At 42.7% G+C, this 17,140-nt stretch overlaps 1 protein-coding gene across 1 annotated transcript; it reads right to left on the minus strand.

Moving 5' to 3' along the window:
- Nucleotides 1-4,658: 4,658 nt before the first annotated feature.
- On the minus strand, nt 4,659-17,124 carry LOC142210172 (sialic acid-binding Ig-like lectin 14). Its single transcript, XM_075279197.1, has 8 exons — nt 17,052-17,124; nt 14,705-15,067; nt 12,323-12,619; nt 11,669-11,698; nt 11,171-11,441; nt 7,127-7,160; nt 5,331-5,393; nt 4,659-4,745 (listed from the first exon to the last, which is right to left on the minus strand). The coding sequence occupies exons 1-8, from the start codon at nt 17,122-17,124 to the stop codon at nt 4,659-4,661; spliced, it is 1,218 nt and encodes a 405-aa protein (XP_075135298.1).
- Nucleotides 17,125-17,140: the final 16 nt, after the last annotated feature.

A 17,140-nucleotide genomic window follows, 5' to 3' on the forward strand; every position in this document is an offset into this window, starting at 1 on the left:
GGTCTCTGACAACACAAATTGGGTGCAACGTATTGGGCACCGAAATGGCAGATTTCTTTCAAAATTTAAATTTTCATTTTGTACATTAATTTTTAGGAAGCATTTTTATCCTCAAAATGATAATACCCCTTGGTTCATTCCTTGATGGGTGTAGTTTCTAAAATGGGGTCACATTTGAGGGGTTTCCATTGTATTGATACTTTAGGGGCTCAGTAAATGCGACATGGCACCTGAAAACTATTCCAGCAACATCTGCCCTCCAAAACCCAAATAGCCCTCTTCCCATTCTGGGCCCTGCCATGTCCCCATACAGCAGATTATGGCCACATATGGGGTATTGCCATGTTCAGGAGAAATTGTGTAACAAACTGTGGTGTGTTTTTAATTCTTTAACTACTTGCAAAAATTTTAAATATGGCGCTAAATGGACGATTCATTGGAAAAAAAAAGTGATTTTTCATTTTCATGTCTCAATGGTAAAAAAATCTGTGAAACACCTGTAGGGTCCAAGTGCTCACTATACCCCTTGATACATTCCTTGAGGGGTCTAGTTTCCAAAATGGGGTCATTTTGGAGGGGGGGGAGGGGGGTTTACTGTTTTGGCACTTCAGGGCTCTCCAAATGCAACATGGTGCCTGAAACAGATTCCAGCTAAATCTGCCCTCCAAAATCCCAATAACGCTCCTTCCGTTCTGGACCTTACAGTGTGCCCGTACATCACTTTACATCCACATTTGGGGCATTTCTGTAGTTGGGAGAAAATACGTAACAAATTGTGCGATGCAATTTCTCCTTTAATCCCATGTGGAAATGCAAATTTTGGGGTTAAAGTAACATTTTATAGCAAAAAATTTCTGTGAGACACCTGTAGGGTCAAAGTGCTCACTATACCCCTTGATAAATTCCTTGAAGGGTGTAGTTTCTAAAATGGGGTGACGTTTGGGGGGTTTCCACTGTTTTGGCACCTTGGGGGCTCTGCAAAAGGGACATGGTGCCTGCAAACTATTTTAACAAAATCTGGCTTACAAAGTCCAATTAACGCTCCATCCGTTCTGAGAGCGATGTGATGTGGAACGCATAGGGACCAGGGAGGGCAGCGGCAGCCATGAGCGGGAACGAGGATCAGTAAGTGACTAGGGCCTATTATTTGTGGGTTACTCCAGCAGGTAACAACCTATTTTAAAAAAAATGCAACAGGTGCACACTAGACCCCATAAGGGTTTGGCCCCGTAGCAGCCATAGCAGGGGTACCAATTGCTATTAATATCTTTCAGTAAGCCCAGGCCAAAAACGGACAGGTAAAGGATCTGTCCTGAATTTTGTCCTGGGGTCATGGTCCCATACACGCGCCCGTGATAGTACATGGTCATGTGTATTTGTCCATTACAACATAATAGGGCAGAATTTAGGACTGGTATTTCATACACCAGTATTAACCCAGGTCCCAATTGGTTCAGGGAAAGGTGATTTATGAAGAGAGTCCAGCCTCAGCCGTAAGTCCCAGCACCAGAAATCTACAGATTCTTTGACACAAGAAAGGGCCTTGCCCCAAAATATCACATTTCCATGCTATAGATCTGCCATAGAGGGATTGATGTGTCCCCCTATGGGTCTGTGTGCTAGCTGTAACAGCCATGTCTATCACCCTGACAATGCACTGACTAGTGTGCATGGAGCTCTGACCTGTAGTAAGCAGTGTTATCTATCAGTATCTCTTCAGTATTCCATGTTCTCGGGGTCAGTATCTTCTTACCTTGTTATTCTGTATGGTATATCACTTATCGTTCCTGTTCTTCAGTGTCCAGCTTTTATTGCTGTATAGGATATGATGTTCTCTGCTCTTTTTGGATTTTTTGGACTCCCAGTTGATGTCTGATCTCTTCTATGTGTCCATGTCTCCGGACTGAGCAGTTACGTGTGAACTAAAATGCAGAAGTAGATTTCAAGAAAGTCATTTCCTTTGTTTTTGGGCTATTTATATCCATCGGGAGCTTCATACATATCATTGAACCATATCACTGCTTTACTTATAGTCTCCCATGGTGAGCTTGTTCTGGACAGATTGCTTGGTTATTGGTGTATTTTATAATACAATTTGGTAAGGAGACGTCGTAGCTCCATACAACTGCTTCCTATAGTGACCATCCATGGTAGGAAGAATAGAGGACAGGAATCCTTTATAGACATTGGCGGGGTCCAATGATGAAATCCCAGCAATTTTACATGTAACTTGAGGCAGATGATAAATAGTAACAGTAGAACAATCGGGGATGGCCAATCTCTGGAGGATACAATGGACAGATGAGGTTTCTTCTGAGTTGGTTACTTCAGTCACATTATGGGGAACCTGCTCTGTGTATGTTTCCATACTAGAGAGTGCTGACGTCATTGTGCAATATTCTCTTCCGCCCTTCTATGTAGACAATATGGCTGTACATAAACAGCTGAACAATAGAGATGTGTTGAAGTGTGCAACTTGCTCTAATTTTTCAGAAAGATCATTGGGGGAAAGCTTCTGCTGTAGTCAGGTGCCTTACTGTCAGCAGAAAAGTCATACCATACTTGACACAAAGTGCTGTAGATTTTACAGATTACTTTGCAGTTACATAGTCACATTCTTATTATGTACTAGCAGGAGGACGTGGCTTCGCACGGGTATATTTTATTTTTTGTTTGTGTAGTGGCCCCATAAGATTTGTCCAGTTTTGCAACATTGTATTTTGTATGTCATTTGTGTGTGTCCATAAGCGTCATGTGATCATGTGAATCTCAGTTCGGATATCAGTGAAAAACCTGCGATCAGTTGTTATGTATACCTGGAGTAAAGCTGTGTGTATGTGACCTTGTGTAACAGTGTCAACAACAGCACCATGCCCCCTTAAAGCTGTTATAAAACAGTGAAGAAAAATGGCTGGGTTGCTATGGAAACCTGGAGTAAAACTCTAATGTGTGATACTCTGTGCAGAGCTGTGTATCTAATCCTCTGGCGTGTGGTACAGTGTACAGAGGTGCATATCTAAACCTCCAGCTTCAATTTTTGGACTCCACACTGTGTAGTGATTTTAAAAAAAATATCTGCCAGCTACTTAGTCCCCCCCTAGTGTCCACTTACCTGCACAGATCCTCTGCCGCTGCTGCTCCCCATTATTCTCGCTCTTTTTCTCTCTCATTCACATGCCTTCAGAGCGCCATGCACGCCCCCGGCTCCCTAGGCTAGTGTTAGAGATGCTGGGAGTAGGCGGGGTTTGTTGTGACTTAGGAGAGTGTGGGTGTGTACAGAGCTCTCTTAAGCCACAAGTCCCGCCCTCTCCCAGTATCTCTATCACTAGCCTGGGAGGCGGGGGCACGCACGGTGCTCTGAAGTCCTGTAAATGAGAGAGGAGAGGACCAAGAAGATCAGGGAGCTGCAGTGACAGTGGATCTGTGCAGATAAGTTGAGTGATCGGAATTTTGTCCTCGATCTTTTTTAGGCGGGATCGGAACCCGACCACGATCATGAAATTTACTCGATCACTAATCGGGATCCGATCTTTTCCAGTCGCGATCGCTCAACCCTACTCCTTATGTATTTTGGAAAGATGGAACCATTGTGAGGATTGAGCTCTGTATCTAAGCCTATGTAGTTATGATCTTATGATAGGTCCTACACAGTGGCGCAGATACTCTATAAGTAGGAGACCTTGTGTGACACTTGGGCAGGTCATGTCCCTGACACGTTACATTTATAACCCTTCCTACCATCTATGATTTACTACTAGAGATGAGCGAGTAGTACTCGATCGAGTAGGTGTTCGATCGAATACTATGGTATTCGAAATACTCGTACTCGATCGAGTACTACTAGCTGTTCGAAGTTAAGATTAGATGCAGAACCAGCGTTGATTGGCAGAATGCTATACATTGCCATTCAACGCTGGTTCTTCTCTTACCCTTAGAAGTCTTCTCTGTGCAGCCTCCCACGTCCTCTTCCGGCTGTGCATTCACTCTGCCAGGAATCGGGCCTGGGCAGAGCCGACTGCGCATATCCGCTTGTAGTGCAGGCATGCGCAGTCGGCTCTGCCCAGGCCCGATGCCTAGCAGAGTGAATTCAAGGCCGGAAGAGGACGCGGTGACGCTGCACAGGGAGAAGAATCCAGCCCAACCCTCACTCATGGACTTGGTAAGTAGAATTTGAAACGAGCAAGAAACCCCTGAAACGAGCATTTCCCCTCATAGACTATAATGGGGTTCGAAACCCGCTCGAACAGTCGAACAGTGTGCGGCTGTTCGAATCGGATTTCGAACCCCGAACATTTTACTGTTCGCTCATCTCTATTTACTACCTCTGTTACCTCCATGCCTCTTCCCGACCACCATAAGTACTGTTTACGCATTAAGGACCACGTTATAAGATTCTATTTAAGAGACTTTAAAAAAAATAGCTTGAAGATTTTTCTTATAAACCTTGTACAAAACATAATAACAACTGTCTCAAGAAACATTGTTCCTTTGTCACTCTCTGTGCGTAAAGAACATTCTGTGTGGTCTTTGGCCTAAATTTAGTAGCATTATAGGTTTTCCTTGGGACATGGCAACAAGCCGGGAATGTCCCACGTGATAAAGCAAAAACAAAGAGTAAAGCAATGGACCTCAGGGTTATCACAGATGGTTTTATTTTATTAATAAATTCGCCTTTGGACATTTTCGTAATCATGAGATGGATCTTCATCTGATCCTACAACAGCGGGGTCTGACAGGTTCTCAGGCTGTAGGATAGAACAATGTACAATCACTGATATATGAAGAAATACCAAAAGAAAATGTGCAGGTCAAATGTTGGACATTTTGGAGGAATAAGATGAGAGTTTTTGTAGCATTTTGGCTTCTGAATCTCCCCAAAAACTTGGCCGTATATCCTGAACAACCAGAGTGTAAGGTTGGACTGAGCCGACCAGAAGTGCAGCTAGGACTCACCTTCTACCATCTCTAAGGCTAGGTCCACACTCCTCTTCATTCTCCACTGTTCTAGTCACCCATAGGATTGCCATGATGTAATGCCATTTCAGGACATTGACATTCCGTTGCAGCTTTCTTCTGACCAGTTGAATGGAGAATCGAAGAATATGCCGTAAGATCTAACATGACGCTGATTTTTTTTCTGCATCCTTCTGCGATCTCTACCTCCCAAAAGCAATGGAAGGCAGAATCAGGATGGAATTTACCATGGCTATGGATTTGGCCATGGCTATGGATTTGGCCATGGCTATGGGGGTGGAATCCTATGTATGAACCTAGCCAAATTCTACTAACTATAGTCCATGTACTCCAATACTAGGACTCATCATAGTTACCTTCAGCTGAGCATATATGCTGGACATTTCTGACCTCTTTAGTTCAGTATACGGGGATTCAGTCTGCAGAGAATAAAAAAAAAAAAAAAATGTTGCAAATTTACTCAGAGAAGAATTTGTTGAAACTGGAAAATTTTTGAAATAGAAAACTCTTATATTTTGGAGTTAAGAATGTAAAGTGCTGGAAATAAACCTACAGGGAAACCTCTCCACTAACTATATGAAATGTCCATCCCTTTATCGAGACCAGATTTCCAGGGCCAGATTTTAGTTTAATGATTAGGATTCTGAAAAAAATTGGATCTCGATCAGCAATCAAGCAAATTTCACGATCGGGATCAACTGTAAAATGATCGAAAATAGGATTTTGAAATTTCAAGATCGGTTCAACCCAAAAAGTGACTTTTCCCATAGAAAAGAACTGACTAGGGTTGAGCGATCGGGATCGGATCCCGATCAGTGATCGAGTAAATTTCACGATCGTGATCGGGAGGAAAATAATCGGAAATCGGATTTTAAAATTGATCCTGAAATCCCAAGATCGGCTCAACCCTATCTCAGGGTCTGGGGTTGCTAGGTGGGGTGGCATAGACAAACAAGTCCAGTTTGTTTAGTCCAAAACAAAAGTAGAGTTCTATTTTCACTCACAAAAGGTAGTGCAGTAGAGATGAGCGAACACTAAAATGTCCGAGGTTCGAAATCCGATTCGAATAGTCGCACACTGTTCGACTGTTCGAACGGATTTCGAACCCCATTATAGTCTATGGGGGGAAATGCTCGTTTCAGGGGTAGGCAAAATTCGATAACATTATACTTACCAAGTCCACGAGTGACGGTCGGGCTGGATTCTCCTTGAAGTCTTCTCCCGGCGCAGGGTCCCTGCGTCCTCTTCCGGGTGGAATTCACTCTGCCTAAGCATCGGGGCCTAGGCAGAGCCGACTGTGCATGCGCAGTTGTCTCTGCCTGGCCCGACGCCTGAGCAGAGCTGACTGTGCATGCTCTACCTAGGTAAGAGAAGAACCAGCGTTGATTGGCAGAATGTATAGCATTCTGCCAATCAACGCTGGTTCTGCATCGAACCTTAAACTTCGAACAGCTAGTGGTGTTCGATCGAGTACGAGTATTTCGAATACCATAGTATTCGATCGAACACCTACTCGATCGAACACTACTCGCTCATCTCTATAGTGCAGCAACAAAGGAAACAATACAAAAATAACTCCCTGCCCGGCTAGGCTGTAACTGAACATAGAATAGGTTACCTCACCTAGAATAACAGAAATCAAAAGCCAGTAGAATCATTCAGGACACGGCTCCAAAAATATGACCTCTCTGTTTGCTCTCCAGCCAAACTCTGCCAAAGTGTTACTGCTGGAGCAACTTCTTAAGCCTCCTTGACGAGGAGACTCTCTACAGCTGAGTCGCTGCCGAAACATCCCCAAAGTGTGGACTGGAGGGGGGTGGAATGACAGGTCCCACTACCAACCTACCTGCTATTCCTAAAAATCCAGCCCAGTAACTGGAACTTTGAAATAACCCTCAGCAGACAATAGTTATCTGCTGAGAAATGTTCTTTCTGGAGTTTTCTCATCTCCCCCACCTTAGTAGTCTGAGTGAGATGTACACCCCCTCCATTATCTGGCCGGCCATCAGCTTACACCTATTAATGATACAGTGCAGACCAGTTTGACACAAATTTTTGTTCATCTCAAAGAGGTTTCACATTGGGAAAAATAATATTAAAGTATCCCTGGCAAAGCATTAGGGCTCTTCCGAAACACATGAATCTCACATACCTCAGTGCTTGGCGGTTTCTTCTTCTGTCTTGCTCTATAGAAACAGAAAATGTGTCACAATTATTATTAAATTTCAATCAGCAATTTAAAAAAATAAATAAAATAAAAATAAAAAGATAAAAAAAGATAAAAAAAAAAAAAAATCTATTTTAAATAGTCCAACAACCACTAGATGTAAGCTGAAAGCAAGCATTGCCTGCAGTGCCACCAGTGGAGTAAATGAGTATTACACCTTGTCCATTGAAATTATATCTATGATGGACTGTAGCTGTTGGGTTCTCCATATTAAGTGATGTCCTATGCAGCTGGACTCCAGTCCCATGTATGAGATTCCCAAAATCCAAATGCCCCAATAGGGCGAATGGAAACATAAAGTAGTTCTGATAGGACAGACAGAGATGTAGAATAGGTAAGAATTCTCAGTAGTCTATAGTATATACACTACCTCCAACAAGCATACACAAGCAATACAAGCGTCAGGAGACTGATCGGTCCAAGTGTTGCTAAAAGGATGAGATCTGTGTAATAGTTTGTAACGGAAAGTTCATCTGTGTGTGAATAGACACATATACAATAGATTATAATGTGACCCTTAACAAGAAGCCATCAACCAAAATCACATCCAAGGACTTGTAAACTGGACTCTTTGTACTATACATACTATTCCCATACATGATTGGGGTTCATATGGTGTTGACAAGACAACTGAACTTTGCAGGACATGCTGATGAGTGAACAGGTTCATCATCATCCTAGTTTATTCTGAATTTTTCCAAAAATTTTACAAAATTTTCTAAATTTTGCAAGAATTTTACAAAATTCTAAATTTTGGAGGTTTACCATCTATGAATTACAGTTATATTCCGGGTTCTCTTCGGATCCCAGATTGTAATAAGCAGAGGCCAAGGGGAAATGCTCTGTCGTGGACCTCTTCAGTTGCTTTCCAGCCTCCTTGGTGATGTCACGAGTCTCGGCAGACTGTGGAGGCTTTTTATTGGGCCTCAGTAGTCACATGGGGTGCACTGCCATCGTTATACTTCGAGGCAAGTGTCCCCTGAGCCACCACTTATTGTACTCTGAAAAAAAACGGTATATAATCGCACTTCTGTGATTGACCAAAACTAAAAACTGGTGGGTGAACCATGCGGATATCTTATGAGGATCACCCATGTCTATCATGAGAGGGTTTGTTGTAGAAACCATTCAGATTAAGGCAACTTTTTTTTTTTTATGACAGTGATGTCCAGTCCACCAGTCACATTGTTATTTTGTAACGAAGATCAATTGAAATGAATGGGATTGTGCTGTAATACCAGTGATAGCCATTGCATGCTGTGCTAGTTATACAGTGAAGAGCACACAGAGTTGTCTTGAGGGCAATAACCAAAATATAGGACCAGCCTCGCGGAGAAAGGCAGAAAATCAGCGCTCACCCGGTTTGGAATAGGAAAGGCAACTTTATTTGGCACCACGCGTTCCGGGCAACAAGCCCTTTTTCAAGTGCAATACAAATCCCACCACTGTGGACAGGTCAAGCAACCTGTCCACAGTGGTGGGATTTGTATTGCACTTGAAAAAGGGCTTGTTGCCCGGAACGCGTGGTGCCAAATAAAGTTACCTTTCCTATTCCAAACCGGGTGAGCGCTGATTTTCTGCCTTTCTCCGCGAGGCTGGTCCTATATTTTGGTTGTTGTCCTGACGTCTACGTGACTGCCATCAGCGGCTGCCTGCCAGTAACACACTGGTTCTCTGATTGCTACGATTATAGGTTGTTGTGTCCTACACAACCTAGCCAGGTGAGCGGACACCTGTATTGTTTTTTCCATACCTTTTTTATTTCCATTTCATTACATATACCAAAGGTATTACACAAGGAACGGCTCGGTGCTGGGGTTTTTTTCTTTTCTTCTTTGTCTTGAGGGCAATGACCCCTTCAGTCAGCAGGTTAGCGGAGGTTCCAGGAGTTTTTTCAACCCCAACATGTCCCCTAAGCAGATGCTGATGAGCGAGTTCCAGCACCCTCCACTGGTGTGACCAGCAGTTTGAAAATGGCATGACCTAACTTTAGGCGAATTCCACCTGCAAAAACCCATTGAAATCAATGGGAGGTGGAATGATTGTGATACGATTTTTTGCAGCTGTTTTTGATGTGTGTTTTTTTTTTTTTTCTAAAAAACATACCAAAAACCAGGAGTGTTTTTTTAAAGGGAAGTTTCCAGATCCATATAGTTTGCTGGAGCAAAAAAAAGAAAGTGGCAAAAACTACGACACAAAGTGCAATAAAAAAAACTCATCATGCAACAAAACGTGTCAAAATTTTTTCCTAATTTCTGAAGCAGGATTTTTTCAGCCTGCAAAAAACTCTAAATGAGATGCAGAAAAAGCTTAAAACTACACTCACCGGCCACTTTATTAGGTACACCTGTCCAACTGCTCGTTAACACTTAATTTCTAATCAGCCAATCACATGGCGGCAACTCAGTGCATTTAGGCATGTAGACATGGTCAAGACAATCTCCTGCAGCTCAAACCGAGCATCAGTATGGGGAAGAAAGGTGATTTGAGTGCCTTTGAACGTGGCATGGTTGTTGGTGCCAGAAGGGCTGGTCTGAGTATTTCAGAAACTGCTGATCTACTGGGATTTTCATGCACAACCATATCTAGGGTTTACAGAGAATGGTCCGAAAAAGAAAAAACATCCAGTGAGCGGCAGTTCTGTGGGCGGAAATGCGTTGTTGATGCCAGAGGTCAGAGGAGAATGGCCAGACTGGTTCGAGCTGATAGAAAGGCAACAGTGACTCAAATAGCCACCCGTTACAACCAAGGTAGCCAGAAGAGCATCTCTGAACGCCGCACAGTACGTCCAACTTTGAGGCTACAGATGGGCTACAGCAGCAGAAGACCACACCGGGTGCCACTCCTTTCAGCTAAGAACAGGAAACTGAGGCTACAATTTGCACAAGCTCATCGAAATTGGACAATTGAAGATTGGAAAAACGTTGCCTGGTCTGATGAGTCTCGATTTCTGCTGCGACATTCGGATGGTAGGGTCAGAATTTGGCGTCAACAACATGAAAGCATGGATCCATCCTGCCTTGTATCGGTAACGGTTCAGGCTGGTGGTGGTGGTGTCATGGTGTGGGGAATATTTTCTTGGCACTCTTTGGGCCCCTTGGTACCAATTGAGCATCGTTGCAACGCCAAAGCCTACCTGAGTATTGTTGCTGACCATGTCCATCCCTTTATGACCACAATGTACCCAACATCTGATGGCTACTTTCAGCAGGATAATGCAATGCCATGTCATAAAGCTGGAATCATCTCAGACTGGTTTCTTGAACATGACAATGAGTTCACTGTACTCCAATGGCCTCCACAGTCACCAGATCTCAATCCAATAGAGGAGCATCTTTGGGATGTGGTGGAACGGGAGATTCGCATCATGGCTGTGCAGCCGACAAATCTGCGGCAACTGTGTGATGCCATCATGTCAATATAGACCAAAATCTCTGAGGAATGCTTCCAGCACCTTGTTGAATCTATGCCACGAAGAATTGAGGCAGTTCTGAAGGCAAAAGGGGGTCCAACCCGTTACTAGCATGGTGTACCTAATAAAGTGGCCGGTGAGTGTATGGTTGAGTGATCGGGATCAGGAAAGATTGGATCCCAATTGGCGAATGAGCAAATTTCATGATCGCGATCGGAATCTGCTGGAAAATGATCAAAAATCGGATTTTGTAATCTCAAGATTGGCTCAACTCTACTGTATATATAATATACAATTAGGGTTGAGCGATCGGGATCGGCTGGAAAATGATCAGAAATTGGATTTTAAAATCGATCCTGAAATCTCAATGCTACAAGGTACAACAACAACCATTCTGTGGGTGACCCAATGTTTAGTCTCTACATGTTTATGGGTGTATTGTATCTGACCCGAGGCCTTACTATAGAAAGGAACAACTGAATGACAAACGTAACTCTGCTAGATCTGTATCTATAAACCAGAAGCGATAGCTCGCACATTATAAGGATATTTTATACTTACGAAGACCTATGATAACAACCATCCTGTGTGTGCCGCCATGTTCATTCTCTGCAGAACAGTGAAATATCCTGGCATCACTATTGGTAATGTTAATGAGTGTAAGGGTCTGGTTACTTGAAGTCCGCTGAACCATCTTGTCTTCTTTATACCAAGTAATGGCAGCATTCGGGTTACTGTCTACAATGCACTTCAGAGTTATAGAGTCCCCATCCTTCACAGTCACAGTGGTGGTGTCATTGATATCAGTGATATCATCAGTCTCAGCACCTAAGAGAACAATCTATGAATTACAATCTGAATTACAACATGTTTTGTGATACTATGTCACGAGATGTCTATCCAAAATGTGTCTATATGTGGCCATCCAGTGGCTGTGTTGTGAATTGCAGCCTAACAAGGTTTTTGCTAACATGTTGCAATGTTCTGTTGAAATGGTTTCATGGGAGACTGGACAACTTTACTAATTTTAATACATCCCATTGGTAATGATTTACCTTCAATGTTGATATCCATAAATGGGGAATCTGCGGGAAAATACACAAAAAAAATGTTTATTTAAATCAAATCTGATACAATATGACAATTACTGAAGATTAGAGACGAGCAAATCGAAGCTGCTAAAGTGGAATTCCATCTGAATTTCAGAAAAGATTTGATTTGCATCAAATCCAGATTTCCTTACACTTCGTGGTAATGAATTGCACAGCTCTGATTGGGGTTTTTAAACCCTTGAATGCATCCAAGGGGTTTCACCATGCTACGTATCCCCTAGACACAGCCCTGCGATGAGATTGGAAGTGCTCACAGGGCCGGCATACTCGGGCAAGTACCAGGGTCCCAAGATCCTGAGGGGGGCCACTCAGCAGTGGCATAGGGTACGGAGCCCACGGCCAGCTGGAAATGACCACCATGATAGCTTGGTTCATTATGGAAAACCATTATGGAAAATTTCATGAATTGGGCAAATTGAATTTTTGAAAAATTTGCTCATCTCTACTGGAGATCTCCACACAGAAAGCAATACAATAACAGTGTTATGACATTTCTGTCCAGCCCACATCATCCCGGAAGGTAGGTTACTGCACCAGGGAGCATCACGTGTGGGAACACTTTCTTACAAGACATTCAGAAACATGAGTTTGACTTACATTCAACATTCAAGATTTGCTTTGCCACTGTGGTCACGTTTCGGTTGAAAGTCGCTCTACAGGATATTGAAGACCTGTGGTCGGACATCCTTGGTATGAATTTGATACTGGAATGGAAGGTTTGGCTGCCATCTTCATAGGTTTTGTTATAGGTCTTCTTTCTCATTCCGCTCATCTTTCCATCCCATGAAATACGAGGTTTTATATTCTGACATCTTCCAGGGCTCATACAGGTCAACGTCACCTCCTTCCCTTCCACCAGCCTTGGAGAAGAGATTGTAGGTTTATCTGTGAGTTCTATAAAATGAGAGAATTGTTTGAAAATTTGCATTGTACTGTTTTTTAGAAAAAACCAAAACTTTCAAACTGAGCCCAGGACCATTTCCATAAATGGTTTCTTTCCCTGAATCATTGTCATTGATTGCATATATGACAAATACAGGATTGTTAGAAAGGGAGTCCATGTGCATTGGTGCTCACAACCTAGACAATGTAACGTCCTGACTATGGAGATGTTTGACTATAATGCACAATGCCATGTTGGTCTTTGACCAAAAACCAAACCCAGCACACTGGTACAAACACCTAATACAACGGTCAAGCTTAGCAGTGGAGGGGACATGGTTTGAGTCTGTTTTGTAATGACAGGTCTTTGGTCGTCGACAATGAACTCCTTTGTATTGCAAAATATTCAAAATATTCAGATATGAGGCTATGTAACTGCTAAAATTTGGATAAAACAGGTGCAAACAGAAGAATAGCTAACAAAAAGTATAAAGGTGTTGTAATGGGCTAGATACAGTCCAGGATCAACCCAAGTGAAAATGCTGTGGCTGCACCTTAAAGAAGACCTTTCATGTCCTCGGACACAAGCTGTTTTTTTTTTTAATACTCCCGTAGCTCATTATTGGCTTTTCTGTTATGTGCCCCAGGGATGGAGATATTGGTGCCGTTATCATAGTTACATAGTAGATGAGGTTGGATAAAGACATGAGTCCATCAAGTCCAACCTATAACCCTACAATCCCTACAGTGTTCATCCAGGGGAAGGCAAAAAAACCCATGAGGCCCCATTTCAGGGAAAAAAAATTCCTTCCCAACTCCAATATGGCAGTCAGTATAAAAACCCTGGATCAACGTGTCCTTAAAATCTAGAGTCCATAACCTATCAATCTCTGCCTGCTGTCAGAAGGGCGTTCCTGACAGTCTAGCTGGGCAGTGAGGTACGCCCCCCGATTGTACTCATCCATAGCTCTGTACTGGGGGTGTTCCTTACTACAGATGAGTGAGTAGTACTCGATCGAGTAGGTATTCGATCGAATACTACGGTATTCGAAATACTCATACTCGATCGAGTACCACTCGCTGTTCAAATGGAAAAGTTTGATGCAGAACCAGTATTGATTGGCCGAATGCTATACAGTCGGCCAATCAACGCTGGTTCTTCTCCTACCTTTAGAAGTCTTCTCCGTGCAGCTTCCCCGCTGAGTCTTCCGGCTCTTCATTCACTCTGCCAGGCATCGGGCCTGGGCAGAGCCGACTGCGCATGTCCGCTTGTAGTGCCTGGCAGAGTGAATGAAGAGCCGGAAGACGCCGCGGGGACACTGCACGGAGAAGACTTCTCGGAGGATCCAGCCCGACCCTCACTCGTCGACTTGGTAAGTATAATTTGATCAAAAGTTGCCTACCCCTGAAACGAGCATTTTCCCCCCATAGACTATAATAGGGTTCGATATTCAATTCGAGGGCTAGTCGAAACGAATATCGAACCTCAAACATTTTACTGTTCGCTCATCTCTATTCCTTACTACTCAGATTAGCGTCATCGCTGGGCATTAAGGAACGCGGCCTCTGACGGTACAAAACTATGGACAGGTATTGTCAGGGGGGAGTTCCTCATAGCCGAGCTAGACTGTCAAGAACGGCCTTCTGACAGTGGGTAGATATCGGTAACGAAACCAATATCTCCAGCCCTGGGGCACATAACGGGACAGCCGAAAGTGCGCTGAATTCTAGTGGTATATAAAACCACATGTGCAGGAGAACATGGAAGGTCCTCTTTAAGAAAGTTTTGCTGAAACAAATGCCCACGAGGAAGAATGGAACAACATTCTTCCAGAACGATGTGAGAGATTGATACAATCATCCAGAAAACCATTACTTCAAGTCATTGCCGGTTCTATGAGCTACTGATCCATGGGGGCAGATAGACACGGGGTCGTAACAAACCTGATTTAACCCAAATATTCTAAATTGTTTAGTTTGTAACAAAATCGAACGATTTAAGATTCTTCTCAGATGAACTAAAATATCTTCTGTGAATAGATATCGGGCCCATCACTGCTATTACCAGCGGTGGTCTCGCCAACATTTTACACTCACCGGTTACAACGATATTTGGTTCAACATCTTGAAAAGTGAATTTTATGGGCTCCACAATCCTGAAGAAATATCGATCTGTATCTGAAGGTATTGGATCTTCTATATAATATGAGCAGTCTCCTCTGGCCACATCTCCGGTCATAAAGAAGCGGCCATTTGTTCTATTCCCCTTATTATTTTTAGATGCAATTAACTCTGGAGCATTTTTGGAGCCTCTATACCATACGGCGGTAGTATTTATGGGTAACTGTATATCGCTGGGCACAGTAAATGAACATGGGACATGAAGACATAGACCTTGCTGCACCTTCACATTGGAAAGGGTAGATATTGTATATCCAGGAACCCGTTGGCAGAAGTGATCTGTTTAAAAATAAAAACTTTGAAACTTAGTAGAAGAGTTGTCTTGGGAGCTTCACAACCAATCGGCTGAACAAAGCGCGGACATTGCAAGAACGAACATCAGTTGCTCAGAACACAACATAAGTTAACATCGGCTTCTCAGGGCTCGGCAAACTTCTACGATGTGCGAGTGGTGGTCCTGTGGCAACACACAACGGTCAATCTATTCACATAACTTTCCCACTCATCTCAAACAGATACCTCTACTCAGTCATTGTCACGGTTCAATTCTGCTAGACTTTACCACTCATGATGAGGTATCAGACCATAGTGTGCAAAGGATGTGTCTAGAGCAGCCAAAAAAAAAACCACAACACAACCACTGCACAGCCAATGGGCACAATCAGGTTCTGTTTATTTTGGATTAGTCATTGTGCTACCTCCTATCCAGAGAACACCATCGCTAGCATACAATGCAACAAGTCACCACAAACTATGCAAGGCATGCAAATACACAGCGACTTGTCTCACAGTTACAGCGTGCAACCTAAAATATATGCCCATAAGTAATAGACAAAGCAAATCCTACGAGCCCTAATGATTAGGGTTGAGCAATTGGGATTGGAAAACATTGGCGATCGAGCAGATTTCACGGTCGGGATCAGCTGGAAAATGACCGGAAATCGTATTTTGAAATCTCAAGATCGGTTCAATCCTAAAAGTGACTTTTCCCATAGAGAAGCATTGACTAGGGTTGAGCCATCGGGATCAGGAAAGATCGGATCGAGCAAATTTCACGATCGTGATCGCCTGGAAAATGTTCGGAAATCGGATTTTAAAATCAATCCTGAAATCTCAAGATCGGCTCAACCCTAGTAATGATATGTGAACCGAACATTTGTTCCTTACAGTGTGTGAGTCATGATTTTTTTGTCCACATCTTCTACCCATAATATATATATATATATATATATATATATATATATATATATATATATATATATATATATATATGGTTTGTGCAACCAATATCTGTCTCATAATGATAGTCAACACTTTTAATCGGATGGTAATTGAGACAGTTGTGTTGCTTCTGGAAATCCTCCAAATTTATGAAGTTTGTATGACAAATTCATAAATCTGTCTAGTATATTTACACCACTGGGGACAGCTCCCTATAGTTCCCCTGCAGAGAGTCTAGATTCACCCTTGCATGCCTCATATAACGTTGATAGTTTTGATTAGAAGCGATGCCCTAAAGGCACCATTCACATTGGATGAAATATGTAAGAGCAAGTTCCACAGCTGTTGATAAAAAATAAATGAATTTATCAAATGTTATTTTAGAAGACTTCAAATACTTTGAATCACAGAACCTTGTTTTTTTTTTTTTTTTTTTTTTTTTGTCTTGGCTGGTATCCCCCCTCCCCCCCAGAAGGGTACTTACTTCAAGGCTCACAGACAATAAGGTGAGATTCCTAGATTCAGATCAAATTCCACCACCATACTCCCAACGCCTGGAAAACCAATTTAGGCTGGGGACTCATGTGGTGTAAATGCTACATTTTAACACTGTGGGGTCCCAGCCTAAGTTTATTTGCACTCACACCTATGAAGTAACTTTCCTCCTATTTCCCGATGTCATCTTTCCTTTTCTGCACACAAGGTGCCACTTACATCACTAGTATTTGGTCTACAGATCTAGTATATTGGTCTAATACTTATAGATGAAAATTAAAGTTCTAGATGTCACTAAACCAAATTATTTCACCATAGAGGGAATCTTTGGGGTTTATGTTGCAAATGTAATATGACATAGACAGCCGGTCTTCCCAATGTTCTAGCTTAGAACCCAAGGGGGATTCCAAATGAGAGAGAGAGAGAGCCCCTTTATGACCTCCAAATGTCTTCATAGTTCATATGGACAGGGGTTGTCTTCTTCAGATAACACAGACAGTCCTAGATACTAAGTACTCAGTGATAGATGAGATATCTTTATACTTACGGCTCCACAGCTGAGACTGTATCAGAATAAAGGTCAAATAATTCACCAAAACACAAACATTTTTACACCCCATGTTCTGAGTTTCGTGG

The sequence above is a fragment of the Leptodactylus fuscus genome, chromosome 6 (assembly GCF_031893055.1).
Source record: "Leptodactylus fuscus isolate aLepFus1 chromosome 6, aLepFus1.hap2, whole genome shotgun sequence".
Classification (NCBI taxonomy): Eukaryota; Metazoa; Chordata; class Amphibia; order Anura; family Leptodactylidae; genus Leptodactylus; species Leptodactylus fuscus.